The 27,037-nt window shown below is 41.0% G+C and overlaps 1 protein-coding gene across 1 annotated transcript in view; it reads right to left on the bottom strand.

Annotated features, from left to right (window-relative positions):
- The window catches only part of LOC310965424 (contactin-associated protein-like 4), a gene marked incomplete at both ends in the record, with an annotated part of 110,638 nt that overhangs the window by 28,134 nt on the left and 55,467 nt on the right, over window positions 1-27,037 (bottom strand). The window contains 9 exons of the mRNA XM_083939018.1: window positions 2,122-2,284; window positions 3,677-3,877; window positions 4,011-4,130; window positions 10,326-10,432; window positions 16,018-16,189; window positions 18,573-18,722; window positions 20,512-20,779; window positions 24,096-24,242; window positions 25,805-25,980. Coding sequence (XP_083795144.1) covers window positions 2,122-2,284; window positions 3,677-3,877; window positions 4,011-4,130; window positions 10,326-10,432; window positions 16,018-16,189; window positions 18,573-18,722; window positions 20,512-20,779; window positions 24,096-24,242; window positions 25,805-25,980 — 1,504 coding nt within the window. The remainder of the gene's footprint in view (window positions 1-2,121; window positions 2,285-3,676; window positions 3,878-4,010; window positions 4,131-10,325; window positions 10,433-16,017; window positions 16,190-18,572; window positions 18,723-20,511; window positions 20,780-24,095; window positions 24,243-25,804; window positions 25,981-27,037) is intronic.

Raw genomic sequence — 27,037 nt, forward strand, 5'->3', positions numbered from 1 at the left:
TGACCCAAAGAACGAGGTCGCGGGTACACGCGGCTGAAATGGGTTTTCTAAGGAGGGGGGCTGGAGTCTCCCTTAGAGAGGGGGTGAGAAGTTCAGTAATCCGTGAGGAACTCGGAGTAGAGCCGCTGCTCCTTTGCGTTGAAAGGAGCCAGTTGAGGTGGTTCGGGCATCTGGTAAGGATGCCCCCTGCCCTGGGCGCCTCCCTAGTGAGGTGTTCCAGGCACGTCCAGCTGGAAGGAGGCCTCGGGGAAGACCCAGGACCAGTTGGAGAGATTAGATCTCCACACTGGCCTGGGAACGCCTCAGGATCCCCCAGTTAGAGCTGGTTAATGTGGCCCGGGAAAGGGAAGTTTGGGGTCCCATGCTGGAGCTGCTGCCCCCGCGACCCGACCCCGGATAAGAGGCTGAAGATGAGATGAGATGAGATGAGATGAGATGAGATGAGATGAGATGAGATGAGATGAGATGAGATGAGATGAGATGAGATGAGATGAGATGAGATGAGATGAGATGAGATGAGATGAGATGAGATGAGATGAGATGAGATGGATAGATAGATAGATAGATGGATAGATATATACATGGATACAAATGCAGTTTCGAAAGTTTGATCAGAAAGAAAACAGTCTACAGTCGTACTAGGGGCTGTGTGGGGCTGTGCTTAGACACAATGCTTCTTTGAGCCAAGCAGTTATGTTTGCCATGTTTATCTTAAGATAAGAAACTTTATTTTCATTATAGTGCTGTGCAAGACAACAACACAACGAGATTGCGATGGCTCTCCCTGATATCAAAAACAATATAAAAGGAAGTCAAAATAACAGCATGCAGCGTGCAAAAAAACAAACATTGGAAGCAAACGATTGCAAGAGAGGAATATAAACAAGTATGGTAAACTAACCCACTGATCGACACGCTGTCTCTAGAGCCGTGCTGGTAGGATGGCTGAAAAATGTATTCTATTGATAATTAAGATGCCACCATAAATCACTGGTCTACTGGTGCGTTTAAGTTGTACTCGGAAGTCATTATTTACGAGGTCCGAGTCAAAACTTTCAACTGGAACAACCAACGAGGTCGGATTTCTGTATCGGAAAGTCGGATGAACCACACAGCCCCCGAGTTGACATTTAAAGATGGCTGCCCCCGTTGTAAACAGTAAGTAGAAGCTCCTATAATACGGCTAACCGCAGCCTGGTAGTTACTTATCCATGTTTTTTCAGTGAGCTGTTTATGCAGAGAAGGTTTATAAATAGTAGCCTATTCTGTAGTGAATGACCTTTTGTAGATTTAGCCATCTTGTCTCCTCTTCCATTTTTGTCCATCGGCTAGTTTTTTCTGCCTTTGTAACTGAAGCGCTGATAACTAGGGTGTGACGCCATTCCTGGCTCCGGCTTACAAGGTAAATGCTACGCACCATAAGTATAGACCTCTTTAATGGATTGACATTGCTAGGCAACAAACCTGGGTTGCTGTTAACTTCCTGTAAACTGATGTCATCCACAAACATTTATAATGTTTATGATTTAAATATGAAGTGGTCTTTATCAAAGTGCAGGTAACCATGGAAACACCTCACTCTACTTTACAAGTAGTTAATTCTCTGGTGAAACTAACGTAGCCATAATTTAAACCTATAAAAATTTAACTGGATAGAAAGGACATTTCCATTCAAATCAACGTAGCAGAATGATCAGACCGGCGGCCATTTTTATCTGTACAATTGCCAACGCAGCAGACTTAAATGACTTCTGTTCAAAACCGAAAGAAGCGTTATTACAAACGCAAAGCTATGGTCTACAATTTGGAATACTTGGAATTATATTGACATTGTTTATACAGCGATCATGGTCCTGTAGTTCAATCTACATAATATCAATAGCAAAAAAATCCGTTCAGTCTATCAGCCTTCGGCCTGCATAGGAATGAACCTATGGGAGTCATCTGTCCATCTGCCTTTCTCAAAACTGATTTTCAGAGTGTAGACCACAACTTTAATATTGAGAAACAAAAGGTATTGAGGTAAGGTACAGTTTGATAAAGACATACAGTGAAGGACACAGGAACCATTATGTCATGTATCTGAACTTAAGGACACAGGCACAGAATAAAGTTCAGTACCATTGGTCGTAGTCAGCATCACAGTTGCAGTAGTGATTTGAATCCAGACAGTCGTCCTGCAGACCACAGGCACACTGCCGACTGCCCGGCAGAGCCCCGCCCCAGTACGTCTGCACCTGGCCTGGACCTGGACCTCCCACCCACCAGCTGAACGGAGCACCCTCTGAAACACACACACACACACACACACACACACACACACACACACACACACACACACACACACACACACACACACACACACACACACACACACACACACACACACACACACACACACACACACACACACACACACACACACACACACACACACACACACACACACACACACACACACACACACACCGTGAAAACACAAATCATTTGTTTTTGCTCCAGGGAACAGTTCTATAACTGCAGATGAACAACAGATGAATTTCACATGAATCAACAAAATAGGTAGACAATGAATCCCACAGCAGCTGACAGTTAAACGGAAATGTCATCTGTGTTTTCATCACAACACATTTTGTAGATTCATCAGCTTAAGTCAGCACTTGCATATCAAATGGAGCAAAGACAGGTTTCCTTTTTTCCCTCCTCTTCTTTATGTCTTTTTCCATCTGACAACAGCCGCCTCTTTAAGACTTCAACACAAACCACCACCTCTTTATTGAACTCTTTTGGCCTTGATGCCCAGCCGTGACCATGCGTGCATCGCTGCCTTCTCCTCAGCTACGATTGGACAGAAAATGGGCAGCTACTTTATGAAGACTACTCCATGATGATGATGATCAGTAGGCTTTGTAGTGTGCAGTGGTGGTTCACGGGTCAAAAAAAGGTGGGCCTCTCTCTCCGGTGCAGTGTGGGAATGTTTAGGACCCCAGTAGATGTTATCAGTGTTTTACGACCACCAAATGTCACCATTTGCAAAACATGTGACTCCTATCCACAATCCCCCCAGCACTCATTCACAGCTTGACTGTTATGTTAATCAACACAGGAACACAGGAATCAAGGATTTATATTATAAACTGGAAAACACTTACAAAGAAAGAAGAAATCTCTGGTTATTTCCCACAGCAGTTAGAAACACAAGCATTCTACTTTTTATATCAAAGTAGAGTCAAAGTAAGATGTTAATTAGAATCATCTTCAGCTTTTAAGTTTCTACTTTGCGCCTGTGCGCTGTAAAACACAATTCATTGTGCCAGTTTTTTAAAAGAAAGAATAACAAAAATAACCCAGCAACAGAGCAGCACACTTTCAGCTGCTGCAGTGGAGTGAGGTGGAGAAAATGCACGTTTCAAATTGTATTGATGTTTTAATTAAATTGACTAAACGTTGACTAAATCCGTAATTCACACCATCCCTCTCTTATTTCGGACGATTCGCTCAGAGAAAGAAAAGTCTCCCTATACAATAAACTCTGCGCCTGGTACCCGTCAACTTTTAACACCACTCTCTCTCTCAAACCCACTCAATACAACAAAACAACACAAGCAATAAACCATTTCTCACACATCTCAAACATCTGGACACAACAGAAAACCTCCCTGAGCTTACGTCTTACCTGGTGTGTTGAGGAGGCGGGACTTCCTGCAGTGGTAGGACAGTTCCTGCTCACAGTGCTCCGATTGGCCGATGATGGCCGCTAACTGCTCCTCTTCAGAAGCGTAGTCAAAGTGGGCGAAATGTTGGTTTCTATCAGGGAACGAATGCACGCTGGTCACTTCTGTGTTATTGTGCTGGATCACCATCCATGTCATGTCCTCTGGTGGAGACGAAAAGACGAGAGAGACAAACAAACAAAGGGATTATGTCTCTTTTTGTTTGAAATTAAACATACATGGCTAGCTAGTCAGATTATCAGAGAGTGTGTGTAGGTGTGTGTCTTTGTGCGTTACCTGTCATGTTGCAGTAGATGAGCTGGGGTTTGATTGGTCCGCTGCCGTCCACGTCTATGTGATAGTGTCCTGATGTGTTGCCTTTGTGTTTGTACGCCTCACACGACTGTTCATATCGCGCTGTGAAACAAAATATAATAAAAGGTTATAAACAATAATATGATCTTCTTACAATCGGATTTGTGAGGAAACATGACCCTGTCAGTATCTACGGGACTACGACACACACCGTCCACATCGCTGTCAGAGGCAAAGACATAGATCATTTATTTGTTGTATTATCATTTAATGGTTATATTGTTAGGTTTTGGCGGAAACGGCTCTGCAATTTGAGGGAGCTCAAATAATCCGAGCAGCAATAAGGAGTCTGCTTTGAGAACTCCCCCCAAGTTAACACCATCAAAGCTTCAATGACGTGGAGATGTTGCGGTTGTGGAGGGAGCGGCACTAGCAGTCGATGCAGAGTGATAATGACAGGTGAGAGTTTGCAAATAAGGAAGGGAAAAAAGGATTTGCAGTTCGCTATATTTATAATATGTTCACGGCTTTACCTTGCTGTCAGACAGCCCTTTCCTTTGGCACTACGTAATTCTTAATATAAGCGTAACTGTACTGAATCACTCTGCAGTTTGAGTCAGACTTTCCACAGTTTATGGAGTCAACAAAAGCAATTCACCGTGGGAACAAGATGATGAATTTAAGAGATGGAGACTATAAGAGAACAACTTTTTGCAGAGGAAAACAGAACGGCCAAAACAGAGAGAGAGGGGAAACTTCTGTGGAAACTGGAGGAAAGGGCTTTTCTGACCTGAAGGAAAAGCAGCGGTAATATTCTAAATACAGTGTGCATTTAAACTGAAATGGACTTTTCTTTTAGGTGTCTATTCTAAAATAAGTTAAGCTGCTGCCCTCATCCACAGCAGTACATTGCTTTGATTTTGTGCTTCTCCAAACTGGCGGCTAACTGCCATCTACTGTAGGTAAGACACTGACAGTGTCTATTTATCTAACTATCCCTTTAATTAGGTTCACATTCAGTATTCAACTTGTGCGTCACAACTTTATAATATTAATATTTTATCTGATACATTTCCTCTACATTTAACTTATCTGATTTAATTTTCTGTGAATTTGATTTGACCTGTATTCTTACATCTACCTTATATACACACTGTATGACTAAGAGTTTATTGCTTACTGTTTATTTTATTTTTTTATACTTTCTGTATTTATTTAGCTAAGAGTTTATTGATTATCTAATACTGTATTTTTTATACCTCCCTTGTGTCTTTTGTAAGCTGCTGGAATCTCAATTTCCTTGCAGTAGTTCATCCCAAAGGATCAATAAAGAGAAGTCTGAGTCTCTAAGTCTAAGATAAAGAATACTCATATCAGTCCTAACTTTACAACATCACCAAGATTAAAAGAAATGACCTTGTCAATTATCGTCTCACCAAAATGCCAAACAAATAAAGAGGATTTTGCTTTCGACATATTTGGTGTCTTTTCTTATTTAAATATACCACTAAAGATCACATCTAGTGTGAAACTGAAAATGTGAAACTGAAATTGATAGACTAATTCTGAATCAGAAGAGTTTTTAAATTCAATTTTAAATTAAATTGAATCAAAACCGTACGTAACCCCGTGGACAGCTCCTTCTTTTGTGTCCAAACTGTATTAGAATATATTGCGAATGCCTTTTTAGGCGTGAATTGGTCCAGAGGAAAGCAAATCCCTCACCAGATGAGTCCATTAGTGTCGTTTTCTAAATAACAAAAGGGCGCTGAAGGCCAAACCAAATTAACCATGTTAAATAAAATGCATCAACCCATTTAAAACAATAATGCAACAAGCAAAACTGGCCACATTTGGTGATAACAGGCTGCTATAGAATGAAAATAGAACAAGTAAAAATATAAAGCCCCCTGGTTACATAATGTTTGCACACACACATGCACACACTCTCAGTACAATATACCGTGCACAATCTATGAGGAGTGGAAGAAGTGATTTTTTCTCTTTGTCATGTTGGTCAAAGTCTTTTCTTTGATACAATTTAAGGAGGTTAAACGTATTAATTTAACCCAAATATAACAATCAATGAGAGAGATTAACTTTGTGTGTGTGTGTGTGTGTGTGTGTGGGGGGGGGACCTGAGTCGGCCCGGAGCTGATCACACCACCGGAGCAGAGAAAGATTCAATCAGTGCTTGGAAGTTTAATCAAAGCCAGAATCTCTTTAATTTCAAATCTGACTCTCAAAAAAAAAAAAAAACATACACAGACTCCGAGTCGAAATCCATTTTTGTAGAAAAAGAAGTCTGCCTCAGGACTCTCTTCTTTCCTGACACGCTCTTCTGCTGTATACCTCCCTCATGCTCCTGTCCTCACTCTCTTTATCTTCCTCCCTCGTATCACTTCTCCAAGTCCTCATTTATTTCTTGGTTTCATCTTCCCATCTCTACCCTTCTCTGCTTTCCATTTCTATCTGTTATTGTGATAACGCCAGGGGAGGCAGTTGGATGATTTTGCGGTTTGCTCTGAGCCTAACAAGAAGTCTTTCGTTCTAGTTCAAATAGCCTGACCTATATTTAGCAGTGGTTAAAACAAAAACATATTTCAAACATTATGATATTGTCGCTTTCGAGACTAAATATAACAAAAGTGCGACGGAAGTGTTTCAACCCACACTTTTGTAAACTTGCATGGAAAAGTAAGGAACACCAGAACTCACCAGAATTGAAGCAGTATTTGCAGAAAAGTACAACTTTAGATTCGTACAGAAAAATAATCTTTCGAGTTAATGCGGAGGAGGAAAGCTACACCACTGTGCCTAAAGTCTGTGGTAAACTTAACTAGAGCATATATGTATCTATTTAAAGGAGCAGTGTGTAGGATTTAAGGGGACGTGGCAGTGAATTGGCAGAGATGGAATATACATCAATACGTTTCCATTGGTTATAATCACCTGAAACTAACTGTGTTTTGGTGAACTTACAATGAGCCCTTCATATCTAGATAGAGAGCAGTTCCTCTTCTGGGGAGATCGCTACGTTTCTACAGTAGCCCAGAATGGACAAACCAAACACTGGCTCTAGAGAGGAACGTTCACATGTTTATGTTACCTTAAGGCTACCGCAAGTTCTCCAACACACAGTATTCAGTTGGTGGCAATCATGGACTTTATATAATGATGGACCATTGGTGGTTACCCTAAATTGAAGCAAAAGCATCTTCATCGCCTCCTGGTGGCTGGCTGCACCATATGTCATAAGTCCCGCCCCCTCCCTGTTAGCGGATGGTACATGGGCCATCCTCCATCTCAAAGTCAAAGTACAAATCAAATTTCCCAAAGATGTTTACTGTCCATGTAGGTTTTTTTTTTTTTTTTTTTTTTAAATCACACTGATGTTTGTTCAAGTGCTCTTTTGATTGGTTTTGATTGGCTATTGGTCAGGCGGCTGTATGACCAGGACTTCCAAATCAACTGATCACTACTGTGCAGACTCAGGCTTCCCTTTCATAACTAGCCATACTAGCGGTATGGATCTGGGGATGACAACTGTTAACAACACACGCACACGCACTTGTTAAGCATATTTTTAATGAAGGAATTTTCATTCATCTTCAACCGCTTGTTGCTGTCTGGGTCGCGGGGGGCTGAAGCCGATCCCAGCTGACATCGGGCGTGAGGTGGGGTCCACCCTAGACAGGACGCCAGTCTATCGCAGGGCACATAGAGACAAACAACCACACACCTATGGGCAATTTAGAGTCATCAATTAACCTAACATGTGCACGTCTTTGGACTGTGGGAGGAAACCGGAGAACACGGAGAAAACCCACGCAGACACGGGGGGGAACATGCAAACTCCACACAGAAGGGCCCCAGCAGGGATATATATTACCTTTAATTCATTTGCATGCATGTTTGTGTGTGGCATTAGTGTTGCTTAGAATTTGCGGTTGAAGTGTGCTGTTTGAAGTGGGTGAAAATTGTAGATTTAATCTACAGCAGGATCCTTTATTTCTGTCTTCAGCTGCCTCTGAGTGGAATAAGTGACACTTCATTTCTGTATTGTGTTTTACCAAACAGGCTATTTTTGCAGCGTCAAATTTGGTGCAAGCTCATCCACACGTCTCCACAGGCTTAAAGGTTAAAACAAAAGCCATCACGGTTGGTGAAGCTCGTTTTGTACTCAGAGCATGTTTTGTCAGCTTGCGTTTGAAATATATATGATGCAGTCAGGAGGAAAGGTATAAGTATTCAGAGTTGCCGAAGTCATGGTTTTGTCTATTTTATGAAACTACGGCAGTTAACGAGAACAGATATCAATACTTACCGATGTAAGCACAAAAAACATTTGAACTTTTCCTCAAATCAGACTGTCCTTATGCAAAACAGAAGGTTTCCCTCTGAGAATGTTTCAGGAAACATGAGAGTCCGTGTCCATGTTTCTTATTGTTTAAGCTCCCATATGTCAGAAGTGGCCTTATCCTCCATTTACTTTACTTTACAGAAGAGGTCTTGATCTTATTTTGTAATGGTTCTGTGTCTGTGACAAAGGGCCAGGTGTTGAACATCTGTCTCATCCTGTCCAATGGGACTCGAGTCACCCTGTCACATAACTTTATAACCTAGAGTTGCACGCACACAGATCACACACATGCGCACATTTAAAATGGACAAATGAAACAAGATATTGTGGACCATCTGCAGGTATCAGAGAGCCAAATATAAAAGCTTTTAAGACTTTCAAATTAAATGGAAATCTAATTTTCTCAGTATAATAAAGTACCAGCAATCTGTTTAGCCTATTCCCACTTGAACATGGCTAATTAAAGTTCTGAAACAATGGGGTAGGAAAAAAACACAAGGAAATTAAGTGGGGACATGAGACCTCCTCGGTTATTAAAGCAGAAGCAAACGAGAACATGTCTGGAATACCGTATTAATCCTATTCTCTGTTAATTGAAGGCTTCATTCTCAATGTCTCTGATGTTGCTCCAACATTTGATAGCCGGCCAGATATCAAATGTGTACATAGTTATTTTGTTTTCAGCTGTTTAAGACACAAAAAGCAAACAAAGAGACAACAATAACAGCTCGTAAGAATAAAACTGAATTCCTATGAGCTTCTACCTTATAGTAACAGAGTCACAACAGACAGGTAATACAAAGATTTCAATGCACATTATACTTCAAGTATTTTCTGGGTTTGAAGTTCCAGTTTCGCTGTGTGTGCATTTTGTCTTTACCTCTTTTTCCGTGTCATATAAAGAACTAAATAAAGTGTGATGGGTTTAAAGAAACTACTAAAGTGTGGTAATTTATGAATTTCTAGAAAAGACTGGCACCATACCTCAAATCTTACTTTACACATAGGAAGCATCAAGCACTTAAATCTTTTCGGCACTACAGTTCTGTTTATACCTGTTTCAACAGTCTACTGCATGTTTACATCATATGTTCACATGTCTGCTTACACCTGATACACGCATGTCTTTCTACATCTCATGCCGACGATGTTCTCCGTATCTTACTCTGTGACTGGATTCTCACCTGTACTAACACACTAACATCCTGACACTTACTCTTCTTTTACACTTTATTCTTGTTGTTAGGTTAAAATGTTTTTGTATAGTTGCACTGTCGTTATTTGCTGCTCTGTGTGCCCTGAATTGCCCCCCGGGGACAAATAAAGTTTTTTGAATTGAATTGAATTTGAATATGCAACAAACTACGTTTAAAAAAACTGAAATACAAAATCAGATCGTCTAGCAGACATCGCTTCCCTTTATTTTCAAAATGGTGTTGTAAACGTGTCTAATTTTGCGTGCTTTACCTCGTAGCTTGTTTGAAAGCTGCACTAACGAATAGAAAAAATGTGATTGTGAGAGGTGTTGCTTGTAGGGATAAATAGAGAAGTATCCCCGACTCTGCAGTCCCCCTTTCAGCTCATTGTTTGGTTTTTAATGCCTGCAACTTCGCCGTTTTGTTTCAACCTTACTGTGTCAGGCAGACAAAGCCACTGTACACTACATGCCCTGCACCAAACAGCAGATAGACAGTTGGCTTCAAACCGGTGAACATAATGGAGCATTTAGCAAGAGAGAGATAGTTTCCTCATTGGACCAAACAAAGAGCTGCAGGAGACTAAATATTGGACTTTCATTTGTGAGGTGGAGTTAATGTCACTAAAACCTGTCCTGAGAGCACAATGTGCACATTTAATGACTCCTAGTTTCATAATTAGATATCAGGCTTCAAGCATTTTAAAGACCTGCAGATGCCCTGTCGCTTGTTGCTTACAGCTGTGGCAGGTGGCTCCTATGTAGCCGCTGTTGGAGCAGTTACAGTGGAAGGTGCTCCACGACTGCGTGCATCTACCTCCATGTTCGCAGTGACTGGGCGAACACCTGAGAGACAGAAAGAGACACAGAGAGACGGAGAGAGAACATTAGTGTCTGTACAAAAAAAAATACATTTCTAAAAAGTTTCTCAAGGATTTTGGTATGAAAAGGAACAACAGGCATTCAGCACACCTGCCTGTTTTATGAGCAGGTGCGTGGTAGGGACCTGAATGAAAACTTTTAAATGAAAACTTCACAAGTCTTTATTTTCATGTCACACGGAGAGCAGGTGCATTCTGAGAGGAGGCTGAAGTTGAAACACGCCTTTAGTATTGTTAACTAACATTGCATCAGCCAGAGGCAAAACTCTCACACTCCCACTAATCCCTATCTCCCAAAGAACAAAGTCGAGTTTTATTATTTATTTACATACTATTAGGCATTGAAGAAACACCTTCTTTTAAGACATGGAAGCGCACTTCTGTCGATAGTTTCCATCTCCTGAGTTGCTTCAGCCTGGTGGCCAGTAAAAATGTTAGCATTGTACTTTTTCTTCAAACCGGGCTTTAAACCGACACCAATGTAAAATTATTGACATTAATATTACACGTTCAAAACACATGTTCCAGAAGTCAGGTGACATAGTATAATAAGCCTCAAACTCTGCTTGTGGAGGAAGTCGGAGGGGGTGGTTGGCTCAAACCCTTCAGACTTTCACCTGGGACACTGGTTCATTTCATCGTGTAATGTAATTACAAGAGACTTATTTTAACCCAAGCTATGATCTTATCCTAAACCTAACCATGTTGTTTTTGTGCCTAAACCTAAGAAACATTAAAAGTTTGTATTTGAATTCAAAACATTAATCATATGTTTAAAACTGTAACCGTGGAGCATCAAAAAGCCCCTGTATGTTTCAAAATAGAGAATGAGAACGGGTTTCATCAGTTTGTTGCTTCTGATAAAACCTTTTTCTTCCATTCACACAGGCAAAAGTAGAATCCATGGGATCCTTTTTATTTGATTAATTAGCTTAATCTTCTTATGCTTGAATATCAACTTAGCCAATCAATCACTGAAAAGCAGGTAAACCCCTTAACCTCACTTTGTTCTGTGATACCGATTTCAAAATCCCCCCCAACAGCCATCCATCCAGCTCCTGCAGTGGATGATGTCCGTCCGTAGTGTTTCCCACATGATGTATTCATGATTTAACTGGTGCTATTAAAAGGCAGGGGGGCCATTTGTTGTAACCCTATGGCATTAGGAAGTCAGCTGTAAAACGGTTTAATTTATTAACTGTTTAGCCAGGACCAAGTGCAATTTAATCAACTCTAGGCTAATAAGCTCATTTGTATTTGCAGTCACATTGGCAGAGTGTGCAACACACAAGAGCACGGCACTGGTTCTAACATCCAGTGAGGAGAATGTGTTTTTCCAATCTGTACAATTTCACATTAATATACACTTCCAGCACAGTTTGACTGTTAAATACGCAACTATGAATGGGCAAAATACTGGCCCATACGACAAAGTCCACACGCTAATAAGAAACGTCTAATTTTCATAAATCATAACTGTGTTGCAGTTATGATTTGTAAAGTACGATATATTTCCTGTAACATTAAATATCAGGAAACACTAACACCACACCGTAACTCAATTCCTATTCCCGATCATTACCCTAACCTTAAGCAGAATGTCCTCACTCTCAAGGTCTAAAACCCACTGAGAAAGAAGTAGAAGAGAGTATCTACACACTCGCCCGGGAGCAAAACTAAGTATCTGTAAGAATGAAAAAAAGGAGGGATGGTCAGATTTAGGAATTAGGAAGCATGGCACTGTTCTCATTCACTATTTGTACCTATTCCCACAAAAGTAATCTATTATTTCTATATACCACATGCAATCATGAGCCGGGACTTGCAGGGCTGCCATGAGGAGGTAGTCAGGAAACGTGTAGCATAAAGAGCGAGAGGAAACAGAAGGTGAGGTGAGTGCAAGCGAGTGAGGAGCAGGAGGATTTTACTGTTACTTATTTTTGTTACATAACTTAGTTAAATAATGCCACATACTTTAGCTATGTACTTATTTTAACCAACACCAGGATCTTTTCCTCAACTTAACCAGAAGGTTTTGTTGCCTGCACTGGGCAGGGGCTTGTGCAAGGACACTGACTGCTTGCGGATATTCGTAGCACAAAAATATACTTTTTGAAAAATATCATCCGAACTGTTGAATAAGGATCCGTTGCATTAATGGTGAAGGAGTTGGAAGATGGGAAGGAGGAGGTGAGACAGAGGGCTGAGGGTGATGGAGGGAAGGAAAGATGAAGTGGAAAGCAGCAAGAGGGAGGTATTGACTGGAAATCAACCATATTTGAACCTGAGGAAAAGGGGACTAGAGAGAGAGAGAGAGAGAGAGAGAGAGTGAGTGAGTGTGAGTGAGTGAGTGAGTGTGAGAGTGAGAGTGAGAGTGAGAGTGAGAGTGAGAGAGAGAGAGAGAGAGAGAGAGAGAGAGAGATCTGCACCATTACTAGACAGGTGATGTCCTACAAAGACTTCAAATAACTGTCCGGACAACCCGAAAGAGGGGAAATGTATGTTAATGCTTTCAGTCTGCTCTGCACCTGGTCGCTGCCACGTCACACACACAGGGGAGAGATTAGGGATGAGACAGGAGTGTGAAGGGTAAGATGTGTGTGTACGTGTGAGCTACCGGCATCTCACAGAGTCACCGGCTGACAGACAGACAGATACGCAGACACCCAAACAAAGGCAAGAAGACGGGACCTCTTGGTGACCCATGTTTCTTTTTTTATTTGAGGATGTGGGCGTGTTTGTGTTTTGACAAGGTGTATTATTAAGTTGTCAGGAACCTGGCGGAGGCAAAGAGGTCAGAATTATTGCCTTCTGACAGCTTCATCTATCTCACTTCAATATACACTCACACACACACACACTGAGAGTAAAGAAAGAGGTCAGCAGGGGGGAGTTTTAAGTTCAGAGACTTCATAGCCTTGGAAAGCTAGTGTGTCCTAAAGGTGTCAGTATGCTTCACACAAAGTGTTTGTTTAAACAACGTCTGAAACCCGCTCCCTCGGCACGTTTCCCATGTCAGATTCTGGAGCTGTATGCAACATTTTTCGTAATTTTCCTTAACTGGAAATCTGACAAGGAGCTTCTTTTTTTGTATTTTTCATTATTTAAACAACTGCTTCCATCACCTATTGTATGTAGAACCAAGTGCAACACCATGAAGGTGTCAGGGAGACAATGTGCACGAAAATCCTGATTTATTCGTACGATTCATCGTACATTGTTCCGATGGTGGCCAACTTTTAGCTCAGCTATTTGTAAAACGTTTGCCCACAGACAAAATAATATATACAACATAATTAATAACAACACAATACATGCTACATACTACATGCATACTCTGCCCTGGCAACATCATGGTGACAAGACTCTAGGAAGCTCCTCCGCCTAGTCCAAGAAACTATTAACCACAAATTATAATTTTATACTTGAGTTTTTGTACTGATCAAACCAACAGGATACTTGTTAACCGTGATAATGTTCTGCCAGGTTCAGACTACATGATATCAGCTTGATTTTAGGCTGAACTCTCAGATGTAGCGTGTTGTCTCGGCTCGGAAACACCAATTGGTATTCGCTCATAGTGGACCATAACCACTTCCTGACTTCCTGCATTCCCTCACACGCATGACTCCTTGACACGGAGAGTCCTTTCTACACACAACTATAGAAAAGGGCGAAGGGCCAAAGGAATGACGTTGGCGCTGCAGGTGGAATAGTGAAACAGAGAAAAGGTCACAGTCATATTCTTCCATTTTTTTTATGCTTTTCCAAACACTAGACAGCCAGCAACATTCACCCCACCATTGTTTCTTTTACATTCTTGTTCCTGGAAGTCAGTTCCTATGCTGCGATCCAGTGCCTTAGGGAAAGTGCACGGGAATGCCTGTCTTTATCATCCATGTTTTCTGTCTACATTCAACTTCAATTGTCTGGAACGCTTTTAAGTAGGAGCTAATAAAGTCCAGGTAGGATGAGTCCCACGTCCCAATGCTTAGGAATGCTCTCGGCTGAGTCAAAGCAGTAATTTATGACTATAATGGTATAATCTGACACAGTGACCATCGGAACAGACACAAATATTATGTCGTCTGAACATATCATATTGTATGTGTGTGCCCTGTGTGGGTACACTTAGTCTTCTTCTTCTTCTTCTTCTTCTTCTTCTTCTGATAATTTAGGGAGAACCTTCTTCCCATTTTGCCTTTGATAATCACCTTCAGTGAACGAGGAGATGAAATACTTCTGCCTCTCAGTGCTAATTAATCCACTTAGCAGCAAGTCTCTCCGTCTCTCTCCAGGAAGGCGGTTAGATGAAACCAGTGTGTTAAGTGGCCAAGAAAAGGAGTTCTGGATTAATACATGGCTACTGGTGCTCCTATTCCAATCCCTGATTCATCTTGTGCCTCAGGGAGGGATTTTTTTCAACATGATCTCTTTCATTCTGCGTGCTAAACAAGTCATTTAGCCACCCCGGAGAAATGGTTCAGATTTTACACAAGTGTGTGTGTGGAAATATTCTCCTCTGGTACCTGTCCTTAGTGCCAAGCCCCAGTCAGCAGGCTGCCAGATGGTTTATTTTGATATAGCAAATTTTCAATTTTCTCCGCATCCCCTTAATTAGAAGGAACCCGTATGACCCCATTAAAAGCAATATTTAGTAGTGAATATGTATATCATTTATATCTACTTGTCTGAGTATGCTATACAGAAAAATACACGCATCACAGAGCACATGTAAATACATCTATACTGTATAACATGAATGGGTTACCAAAGATAATGCAGCAAACAGAGAGAGAGAGAGAGACTGGATGCAGCTGCAGCGTTTTCCAAGATCCTGAATCTTGTTGTGGGAATTTTGTATATTTGTAATTCATAATCATAGTTTTGTCAGGTCAGACACAGTTCAGTGTCTCCTCTGTCTCACCTTCTTAATGGATAATGCAAATAACTACCTCATGATGGTATAATGGCATATCTGTGCATCTGCACTCTGTGTTAGAGACCTTGTGATGAGAGAGGTTCAGAATGTTCAGAATTGTAATGTCTAAGGCATGTTTTTGTTTGGTCTAATGTAATGACTGTAATATACAGCTAAAGCTGAAGTCCGTTTAGCTGTATATTACAAAGTTTGTGAACAAGTCAAGCTAAATTCAAGCCCCGCCCACCAGCAAACTGGCTGGACAAAGTTTCTCATTTTACAGCTTAACGATTCACTAAAATATGTTTCTGAAAACACTTTATGTGAGAAAAATACAATATGGTGACAGGCTCTTGATTCATATTTGATCAGCGCTGCCAAGTTTCACAGATTGATCAAAATTCATGAGCAGTCTTTGACACTGCGTCAGAGACTCCAAGAGGTCCAAACCAGGAGCCAAATGCAAATACATTATTTAGTATACTTACTTATTCCTCTCACAAGTTTTCAGAACTCCCAAACTGTGGAAATCACACTGGACCAAATCTACACCCAAAGCAGAGGAACATCAGTTCATGAGAGCAGTCAGCCCAACACGCGGTGTGTCTGTGACAGCCGTAAAAACTAACCTGTCAATGATGCCACACATATCAATCTGCAAGTGACTGTAGTTTCCCAGGAGCCTTTGTTGCACCTTGATCAGGTCCACAGGTTGGTTATCCAGAGTCAAGAGACGCATACAGCCCTGAAACACTTTGAATGGGTTCCTACACCCCTGGGTGCTCTCCTGAACAGGGCAACCTGAAGAAGGAAACACATGACACTCGATCAGCGGTTGGGTCACAGCTGTGTAGGTGTTTATATGCTGATTTTTCTTAATAGGACTATCAATGAACATGGAATTATCTCTCATCTCATCTTTAGCCTCTTATCCGGGGTCAGGTCGTGGGGGCAGCAGCTTTAGCAGGGGACCCCAAACTTCCCTTTCCCGGGCCACATTAACCAGCTCTAACTGGGGGATCCTGAGGCGTTCCCAGGCCAGTGTGGAGATATAATCTCTCCACCTGGTCCTTGACTGCTACTTTGTCTGCTACTTCTATTCAATTACAGTGCAGACACATATGTTGCATGTTCTACTTCACTATTTGTATTTGATAACTTTAGTTACTACTAGGGTTTCAAAGGGGTGGAAAGTTTCTGTCAACTTTACAGAAACTTTCCATGGGAAGTTAAACTATTTTTGCAAAAGAGTTGAAAACTTTTAATTGAAACATATTAGAATGAATGGGAGTTAATGTGAATATATGAGAATTAACAAAAATAAAGTGGACAGTTTGGGGTAATTTATTAAAAAAAAATGTAATACAAATTGTATTACAAATGTCGTATCTGCTTATGATAATATCAAATGTTTGTGTGTATGTCTGTATATGACAGGGTAATTACAATTAGCATAAATTAGCCCCAAACTTTCTGTTAATTCCCATAGAAAGTTTCCAAATTTGAATTGTAGTTACTTCTTTTCACATTCAGATTAACAAAATATTACAAAATATAATCATATGTATTATTATTGTTTTTTGTTTCGATATTTGTGCAAAAAACTACAGAACAGTGAACGGCTACTGTTTTAACACATTTTCCCCAAAATGACAAAAGAGACAGAGAAGATGAAGAGAAAAGAAAGGGGGATATAGTATTAGTATAGAATAAGATGAAGAGGGAAGTTCACAAGCTAACAGTTAGCCTACAAACTAATTAAAATAAGCCCCACCTTTATCAGCTGCATCAGTAAAGTGATGAACACATTAACGTGTCAGTTATTATAATCCAATATTAAAACATAAATTATGTGGAAAGGCTCATTCTGCATAATGGATAGTTTTATATTTGGTACTTTGAGTATATTTTGATGACAGTATTTAAAAACATTTTTTGAATACATGCATTTTACTTGTGACATAATATTTCTACACTGGTATTAATACTTTACTTCAGTGAAAGTACTTCTTCCTCCACTGTCCCGAGTTTCTGTTCAGCTCGTCTCCAGAACAAAATGTGGAATTTTCTTGCTCCCAGCTTCAGTTGCATTTTCAGATTCAGCATGCGCAAGATGCTCATTAGTGTCTTTGTTCTCCACTTTGTTATCTTGGTGTATCTGATGGAAAAGATTTTTGTTTCTCTGTTTACCCTCATCTAAGCCCTGAGCAGACCTGAGGTGTCTGCAGCATAAATCCGCTCTTAGCCAAAGCGTGTGAATGAGCTCCATGTCTTATCCGTCAGTGATTCACGCTCGAGGTTGATCCTGGATGGTGAAAGTCTGTTGCAAAATACAGCGTTCCTACTCCAGGCTCTGCGTTTCTCTAATTACAGCCAGCCTGTCAGGCGCACGGTTCGACACCCTCAGCGGCAGAGGGAGGAAAGATGAGTCACTCTTTGTCACTTTGCATTTTAGGAGCTCAAAAGAAGATTTTGTTGGAGCCGTTCTCCTCGCTGCAGTGACAGTGACTTATGGTGGAGGTGTTCGAAACTCAGTGTTACACCTTGAGAGTTAAAAATCACTTAAATCACTACTCTCAACTCAATGTAATGTTTTCAATCATATGGAAAGTGTGCTCTATACTCTTAAAGGTGAACTATACCATGTGACTTGTGTTGTGGTTGGAGAAGAGGCCACGATCTCATGACTAATTGGAGAGAGAGTATATACTGTATAAGCACTTCAGAGACAGGGAGGGAGGACATGAAACAGATAAATTCAACGGGAAGGTGATTTAAGAGAGAGCAATGCAATGTGGATGGAAAGAAGAGAGCAAAGAAGAAACTGGGAAAGCAGAAAGATAATTTAAAGGAAGTAAACCTCAAAGAGAGAAGAGAGGCGGAGAGAATGGAGAGGGAGAGGCAAAGCAGCTTTATGGCTTCACCTCTCTCTGGGTGGCACTAAACCTCCAAAGTAGATCTGGAGATGATAATTATTACCCAAGTACCATCATGAATTTTAACCAGTCCTAAGTGTATATGTCAGCAAGTTTCCCATCTTGAGGTACAAAATCAAGTATTTGACAAGGGACATTTTGTATTTGCTGTCGCTACAATGCCTGTGAATCAAGTTTTTTTAAACTGCTAATAAAAACAGATATAAACAGCACACATGGTGCATGCTTTTTGTTTCGTGTCGTCTTACCGCCAAAGAAGAGTTGACTATCTCTGGTTAAGGGAAGTGGGATGCTGGTGTGAGCGGTGGCCCCTTCGTCTTTGTCCACTGTGATGCTCAGATGATCTCGTCTGGAGTTCAGCTCCACACAATGCCACTGACCATCATTCAGTCCCGAGCCTGCACACACAGATGCATAAACATTGTTAGTCAACACTGTCATTTTGATATTGATATTAAGATCCATCTTGTTTTTTTGATGTAAGGAGTTTTGATTTAAGTATGGGATAAGGTCCATTCACACCAAGCAGCGGAGAGTTGTGGCTCTGTTCATGCGTTTCAGGCTTCAGGCGGATAGAAGTTCTTTGTAACCTCAGTCAACATGTCACAGGAGTCACAGGGCTAATCGTTTCCTGATTAGCTGTGGGTATAATTTGGCCATACTTCGCTGTAAAAATGTATTATCTCCAACTTTTGCTTTGGCCGCACTTTGTTGCAGAATCAACGACTGTAGCTCGGAGCAGTCACCGAAACGTTTCTTTAACAATGCATGATTGCCTGCCGCACGCCACACTTTGCCGCTGCTAGGTGTGTTCTCTATGTTATTTCACATGATGATAACCATCAGTCTTCCTCTGTCTGATTAAAAGCCCAAGGAAGCTAGTGTCATGCCGCGGTGAGGTCTGTCCTGTCTTTGGGTTTTTGTTTTGTGAATTTCCTGTTTTATTTTGAAAGATAACTCTCCTCTCGTTCCAGGTCACTTGCCTTTCCTCTTGTGTCACTGGTCTGACATCATTCCCTCATTCCTTGATTGTTTCCACCTGTGGTATCCCTCCCTTCATGTGTACAAAGTCTGTGTCTTCTCCCCTGTCCCGTTGCCAGATTATTTTGTACTTCATGTCGGATGTTTCCAGCACTTTTTCACAGCCTTGTTCGTGCCATATACTTCTTTGTAACCACGCTCAGGTGTTTGTATTCCCTGTTGCTCATAGTAAGTTTAACCTTTTTGATTGTTTTTTCCTCCGGGCCCGAGTGACTTTGTTTTATTTCTTATTTTGTTCACTTTGTTTTTTGTCATTCCTCCTGTATGGAGCGACTTAGTTTGGAGTTTAATTTGGTAACTTTGCGTTTTGTTTTTTCCTCCTGGACGGAGCGACTTTATTTGGTACTTTGTTCTTTAATCATCGATTGTTGTTTGTCCTGTGTGGAGTGATTTTTTTTTTTTGTTTGTGGCCTTTTTGGTTCTGTGCCACTTTCTTGACATCAAGAAATAAATTCAGTTTTGATCTGCGAACCTCCGCATTTAAGTTCTCATTCCTGCCCGGGCCTGAAAGCTAGTAGTGGCCCTTAAGACTGCCGTTCAAGAAATAACATTGATGCTGAAGATCTTGAATGACTGTGTTGAAACATTTATTAATAGAGACTGCTACAGCTAAGCATTGCCCCTTTGTCTATTGGAAATAAAGGCCTTGTGCAAGTTGACATTGTGCTTTTATGTGAAAGCCCTGATAGATCTTATTCAGGTAGTGCTTTACAATACGGCCTGTAACATGCAGCATATGTCTACTCACATTCCTCTGTCATTAGGTCATACTGTACGCAATACAATGCAATAATAAAACACTTTTGAAATACAAAAATGTTTACATTTCACAATTTTTTTTTGTTGGTGAGATTATTTATAACATAATGGTGATGAATGCTGGTTCAAGGGGCCCCCTGTGAAGACTGACATATAAACACCAGGCAATGTACTCAAAGCCAAGGTGAAAATAATACGAGCCGCGCTGTCATGGCTGGTAATTACACCGTAAACTGGGAAGAATGATGCTTCATGTTGTGGACCATTACTATAATCTGCTGGCGTTTTATGTCTGTGGCATAGATCTGAGCTATGTTCTTACATCTCTGTTTTACAACCAAACAAAACCGTAAACATTCACCCCTGAAAAATCTCAATTGGACTGACCTGCACTTAGCTCCAGCTGCGCCCTGCCATTCTGATTGATCTGTAGGCGGAGTCTGGCCTCACTCAGGTACAGCCAGACCGTGCTCTCCAGCTGCGGGAGGTCAAAGGTTAAAATAAGACCGGCCTTGTTCCACGTCCGAAACTGCAGTGCCACAGAGACAATCCCCGATGACCACGATGTCAGTCCTGGCAACTGCAGGAAGCTCTGGGAATCGGTGAACGTCACAGCGACTGAAACTTGCTCAGCACAAGAAAAGGTCACATTGCCCTGAAAAAGAGAGGAGGAAACGGAGAGCGAGAGAGATAATTATGAAAGAGATTATGAAAACATGAATATTCATTGGTTGCAGAGGCTGACACAGTTTGACTCTATGTCACAGAGGTCTCATCAGCAGCTCTCATCGTATTACCATATTTATATCAGCTGCGCGGCTAAAATAAGCTACAAAAATAACACTTTTTTACACCCACTTTCACCATTTGTCTCGCACTTCCTCATCCAGGTGTGGCATCAGGAAATAGAAATGATAAGTGTTTTCAGAAAGGTGCGATCCAAAGTTCAGAGGCATTAGTATGTTTTAAATTTCTTTAACACATAAAAACCCAAAATAAACTATGGATATATGATATGGTTGGTTAATCTATCCAGGGAAAATATCCTATGCAGCACAACGTGAGGCATAATGTGTGCATTGATTCCTGTTAACATAAAAGTCATATTAGATAAACTTTTATGATGAGTACTTTGCATCAGAAAGTGCCAGTTTCGGTCCGTCTCCCTTCCTCCCAGATTTCATCTTCTTCCAAGTCTTTTTTTTTTTTTTGCTCTGGGCTTTCTCGCTCCAAAATGGATGTGCAAGTGATGACATTGGTGATGATAATGAACAGGATCATGATGATGCTAATGACAATGATGATGGGTGTAAAAATGTAAAAAAAAGAAGACGAGGATGCAGATGATGAAAAAGATGATAATGACAATGATAATCGTGAAAGTGACCCATGGCGTAACGATGACAACGATGCAGAAAAGTCAAGAGGAGAAAACAGTGAGAGAGAAGTTCCTCATCATGTCATGAGTTAGCTCCAGGAAGAGAAGTTGCAACATTTAATTGAATTCAATTCAATTCAATTTTATTTATAGTGTCAAATCATAACAAAAGTCATCTCAGGACACTTTACAGAGTAGGTAAAGACCACACTCTATGACTTATTTATGATTTACAGAGACCCAAGAATCCCCCCGTAGAGTACGGTGGCAACGAAAACCTTCACTATAACAGACAGGAACGTCAGACAGACCCAGCTCTGTGGAGGACGCACATCTGTCTGCACCGGTTGGGGAGGAAGAAAAGGAGAGAGAAAGAGAGAAAGAGAGAAAAGACGGACAGATGGACAGAGAGAGACAGACAGACAATCTTCCAGAGATGCAAGCAAGCAAAGCCTAACAGTAACTATAATAATATCTATAGTTATGTGAATATGACGTATATGTTAAGACAGTTCATACAACAGAATAGTAGAAACAAGCACAGCTAAGGTGATAGAACATGAAAATGATAATAATTATGGTGGCAAACATGATCAATGATGAGTAGTGGCAATAGCAGCTATGATACAGCTACAAATTTTATAGTTCATTAAACTAGTGATAGTATATATGAGTAACAGTGATAATAGCAGCAGGAAGCGTCATGTAGGACAACTTTTAGTCGTGGCTAATGGGGATCCAAATAAATAAATTAATAAACAAATCATGGCAGCACTTGATTATAATGCAGATATAGGTTAAGACCAGAGAAACTGAAGGCAAAACACAAGGATTCACTAAGAACATGATACGGTACAAAACAACCCCACACAGATGTTTCATGTACGTGTTGTTAGTAAGTTGAAAGATATGAAGTCAGAAAGTAAAGAATTCAACATAAGAACATGTTATATTTTTACTAATTGATCAGTAAATGAGTCCCTATAGTTGGAACGTGGTGTAATGGTGATATATAGCAGTTTTGTAAACAATGAAAGTGTGTGTATGACTTTAAACAGTGACATCCAGGCACTATACAGCTGGTTCAACATTTCAGGATACACAGTTTAGAGTGACACAAAAAAATTAAGGAATGACAGACATCATAGTGTGCAATGGTACAAGACCAAACAGTAATGCAGTAATGAAGAACTCGCCGGTTCGAGTCCATGTGTGAACCATGAATGGAGCGTTGACTGGTGGCTGGAGAGGTGCCAGTTTGTCTCCTGGGCACTGCCAAGGTGCTATTGAGCAAGGCACCGAACCCCCAGCTGCTCGGGGTGCTGATCCATTGGCAGCCCCCTCGCTCTGACATCTCTCCTTAATTGCATGTATATAGGTCCTGTTTGTGCATGTGTGTGTATTTCGGGCCTGTGTGTTTGTTACATAAATAATAATAATAGAGTGAATTGAATTTCCCTTGCAGGATAAATAAAAGTAATTCTTCTTCTTCTTCTTCTTCTGAGGAATCACTTTTTTCTGGTCAACCCTGTCAAATAACACACACTACAGTATATAGACACAAATCTAGAATTCTATAATATTAAGAAAGTTCTGGTTTTATAATCAGTCAGAAAATAGAAAGAAATCACACGTAATTGATTCAAAGTTGACCCAGATCCCAAGAGTTTCACGGGGCTGTATCTGTGATTTAAACCCTCCATCCACAGATGATAGGATTGCTGAACTGAGGTTCTGGTTATTAAGGCTTCTTGGGATTCATATTTGATTCCTTTCCTCCCTTTTATGTACGCAGTCATACACACAGAAAATGAACCAGCTTTTTCAACACTGTTACTCCCTGTTTCTAATGATGATTTAACACATCCTAACATCTAAGGCCTGTGTTCCCAAACCTGACCCCGACAGATGGATTGATTCACATAATTTGCATTACCTCTGCATATCCATGGGGCGAAAATACTGGTTGCTGATTGGAGAAACCATCTGTCTATCACCGACATACGGGCCAAATCAACCAATCAAATTAACAAAGTGTATCACGTGCGAACAGCGTCAAGGCAAAGCTCAGAAAGTCCGTATAAATGTCGGTAAAGGATATTAGCTTGGACATTTGTTGGTGTAATACAAATTGTTAGCGAGCGGCTTGCTCGATAGCTTCGCTAATCTCATCCGTGGAAGCCGCCATGTTGTTTACACTGAACAGTTGCTTCTCGTTGCATCACACTTCGACTCGCCTCAAAACCAACGCTGATTGGTTCAGTGACTTGGCTAACTTCTCCAAATCTTCTCAGCCACACGTTACCAGACTGATCTGGGAGTAAAATACAATGGAGCTTGCGAGATCAGGATGGTCAAAATTACACTTCCTTACATTCCTCAAATATTTGTTTTTCAAATACTGGATCATTTTATATTTGCATGACTGAAGACTAAAACCAAACGATCTAAGAAGGGAACATCACTTCCCACTTGGACTCTGTACCTCCCCCACTCCTTACATGTCTCCACAGTCAAATAATTGTCCTTCTGTTGAGCATTGAATGGCAGATTTCCACAATAATGTTCCAAAGATGCCGAAAACACAACTTACCACCACAGAGAACTGGTGGTTGTTCTGTTTGAAGAGGTGAATCAGGTTGAGGTCGTTGTACAGCAGGTTCTCCAGGCATCCGTGGAAGTTCCTGTTGGACAGGATGGGTTTCTGCAGCCCATGGCTCTGGACAGCTCCCACGCATAGCTGCACAGGAAAACAACACGTTAGCAGTGGCAGAAGAAGTAAATAAAGTTCCAATGCAACACTGTGAAAAAAATTCCCAATTATCCACCACTTAAGTGCAATGATTTAATCCCACTGATCATTTCTTTCATATACAGTCAGACATACAGTATTTTATCTGATACATTTCCTCTACATTTAACTTATCTGATTTCATTTTCCGTGGATTTCATTTTACCTGTATTCTTACATCTACTTCCTATATATTTGACTAAGAGTTTATTGTTTACGGTTTATTGCCTTTTGTATAGACTTTCTGTAATTATTTAGCTAAGAGTTTCATTGTTTATCTTATACTGTATTTTTTATACCTCCCTTGTGTTTTTGTAAGCTGCTGCAAATTCAATTTCATTGCCGGAATTCATCCCAAAGGATCAATGAAGAGAAGTCTAAGTCTAAGTTTAAGTGTAAGTCCAACTTTGTCACTTGGAGTGAGCTGAATCATCTCCAGCTCAATGTGACTCAAACAAAGGAGCTCGTAGTGGATCTGAGGAGGGTGAAAACACCTGTACCCACTGTCTCCATCCAGGGGGGTCCCTGTTGACACCGTAAAGGAGTAGAAGTACCTGGGGGTGTACTTCAATAATAAGTTGAACTGGTCTAAAACGCTGAGGCTGTCTACAAAAAGGGCCAAAGTCGACTCTTCTTCCTGAGGAGGCTGAGATCCTTTAACATCCGTTGGACGATGCTGAGGATGTTTTATGAGTCTGGCCAGTTTAATCTTCTCTACTGTCACATTCTGGGGCAGTGGGCTGAAGGTGGGAGACGCCAACAGACTGAACAAACTGATCCGGAGGGCTGGTGATGTCGTGGGGGAGGAGCTGGGCACCCTGACGACCGTGGCAGAAAGGAGGATGCTGTCCAGGCTCCGGTCTATCCTGGACAATGTCTCCCACCCTCTCTACGACACACTGGCCCAGCAGAGGAGCACCTTCAGCAGAAGACTCCTCCACCCAGATGCACCACAGAGCACCACAGTCAATCTTCCCTGCCTGTGGTCATTAAACTATACAACGCGTCCCTTGGAGAGTCTGTCACCCCCCCTGTAATACGGACTCAATCATAAACAATCTGTTCTTTGCATATTTGTACTGTACTATGCACGTTATTACAGTACTTTTGATCTGTTTATACATCTCCATTGTAATTTTGATATTTTTTATATATATAGTTATACAGTATATACAGTATATATATATATATATATATATATATATATATATATATATATATATATATATACGATTTTATATTTCCGTTTTTGTTATATGTTGTTTTCTATAGCTGAGTTTGAGCCAAAATCAATTTCCCCCTGGGATTATTAAAGTATGTCTGATTCGGATTCGGATTCTGAGTCAGTGTGCTCCATCACGATCAGTAATTGCAACCAACATGGACTCAAGCTGCCATATTCCATTAAGGACATAGCTACAAAATCTTTATAGCCATCTTTCATGTGAATGGGAGTTTGATACACAAAAGACATTCTAAATAGAGTAGCACTTTAAAAAGTTTTCTCTCACCTGGTGAATGTCCCAGTGGCTGAGCTCAGCAGGAATCTGAACCTGACGAGTGTTTTCATCCACGGTGAGGTTGAGGTGAGTGCTGAGCCTCTCAAGCTTTACATGGTGCCAGTGCTGGTCATCCAGCAGACTGCCCACAGACACAAGAAGCTGCCCACCAGAGGGTGAACTCACACCTGCAAGAAAGGTGAGGATGTGAAAAATAATCAATTGTGTTGTCTCTAGGGTGGCTGGGCAATGACTCCGGCTAATGCAGAAATCCTCTCATGTGCACTTCCTGCTGAGGAGCTCTGATTTTTTTTCCTGAGGGGTGCTACCTCAAAAAACATTTTAAGGTCAGCGTTCTGTTTCCTCTTCAATATTGCATTTTAACAAGGACAAACATGCTTGAATAAATCATTTTAAAAGACTTCCTTTTTACCCTAAAGGAAGGTTCATGTTTGATACATCAAACAAAAACTTGTGGAAATGTTGCCGCTGCAGTGTAATAGTTTCATCTTTGTTTCAAACAGGGAGCGGGTCACTGAGGTCACCATCTCTCATTAGAGAGCGCGCATATACTATATCTGCATGCTGGCAGGGAGGAGGGCCGAGCGCGATAAATGATGAGGCTGCAACATGACAGCAGGACATAATTAATGACAGACCCAACACCAGCAGGTCCAAATTGGTGGATCCATCTCTGCATCCCATAACGTGTTGGGGGAGAAAAAAAAAAGTTTCTGCTGACAGAAGAAGCTAAAACAGAAGGAGCGAGATACCAAGTCATTAATTATGGAGACATTTTCTTCATACATATAAAAGAGACATAGCTGCGTTTAAAGGAGTAGTTTTGACATTTCGGAAAGTACGTCCCTCCGCTAAAGTCCCGGGAATAAAACTTACTGGCAATGTTTTCTCTTTGTGGTGGTAACTAGTGTAGCATGAAGCATGGGGGAATTAGCAAGCTAGCTAATGTTAGTTGTATATTTAAAAACATAAAGCTTCATCCACACACTGTCGTCACAGCGTAGGAAACACACTGCAATCGCCAGACAAGAGTGTAACCAAATGAACGTTGTTTTGCTCATTTTTCTGTAACCAGGTAAGCATGACAGCATGGTGGGATTAGCAAGTTAACTCACCATCCATCTCCAGTCCTGCCCTCAGCTCTCATCCCGGAAAAAGTCAACTAGCTGCGCAGAGAGGTAAAAGGACAGGGTGGTATAGACCTACTAGCTAGTGTTGTGGGAA

Source organism: Echiichthys vipera (assembly GCF_963691815.1).
Source record: "Echiichthys vipera genome assembly, chromosome: 3".
NCBI classification, from domain to species: domain Eukaryota; kingdom Metazoa; phylum Chordata; class Actinopteri; order Perciformes; family Trachinidae; genus Echiichthys; species Echiichthys vipera.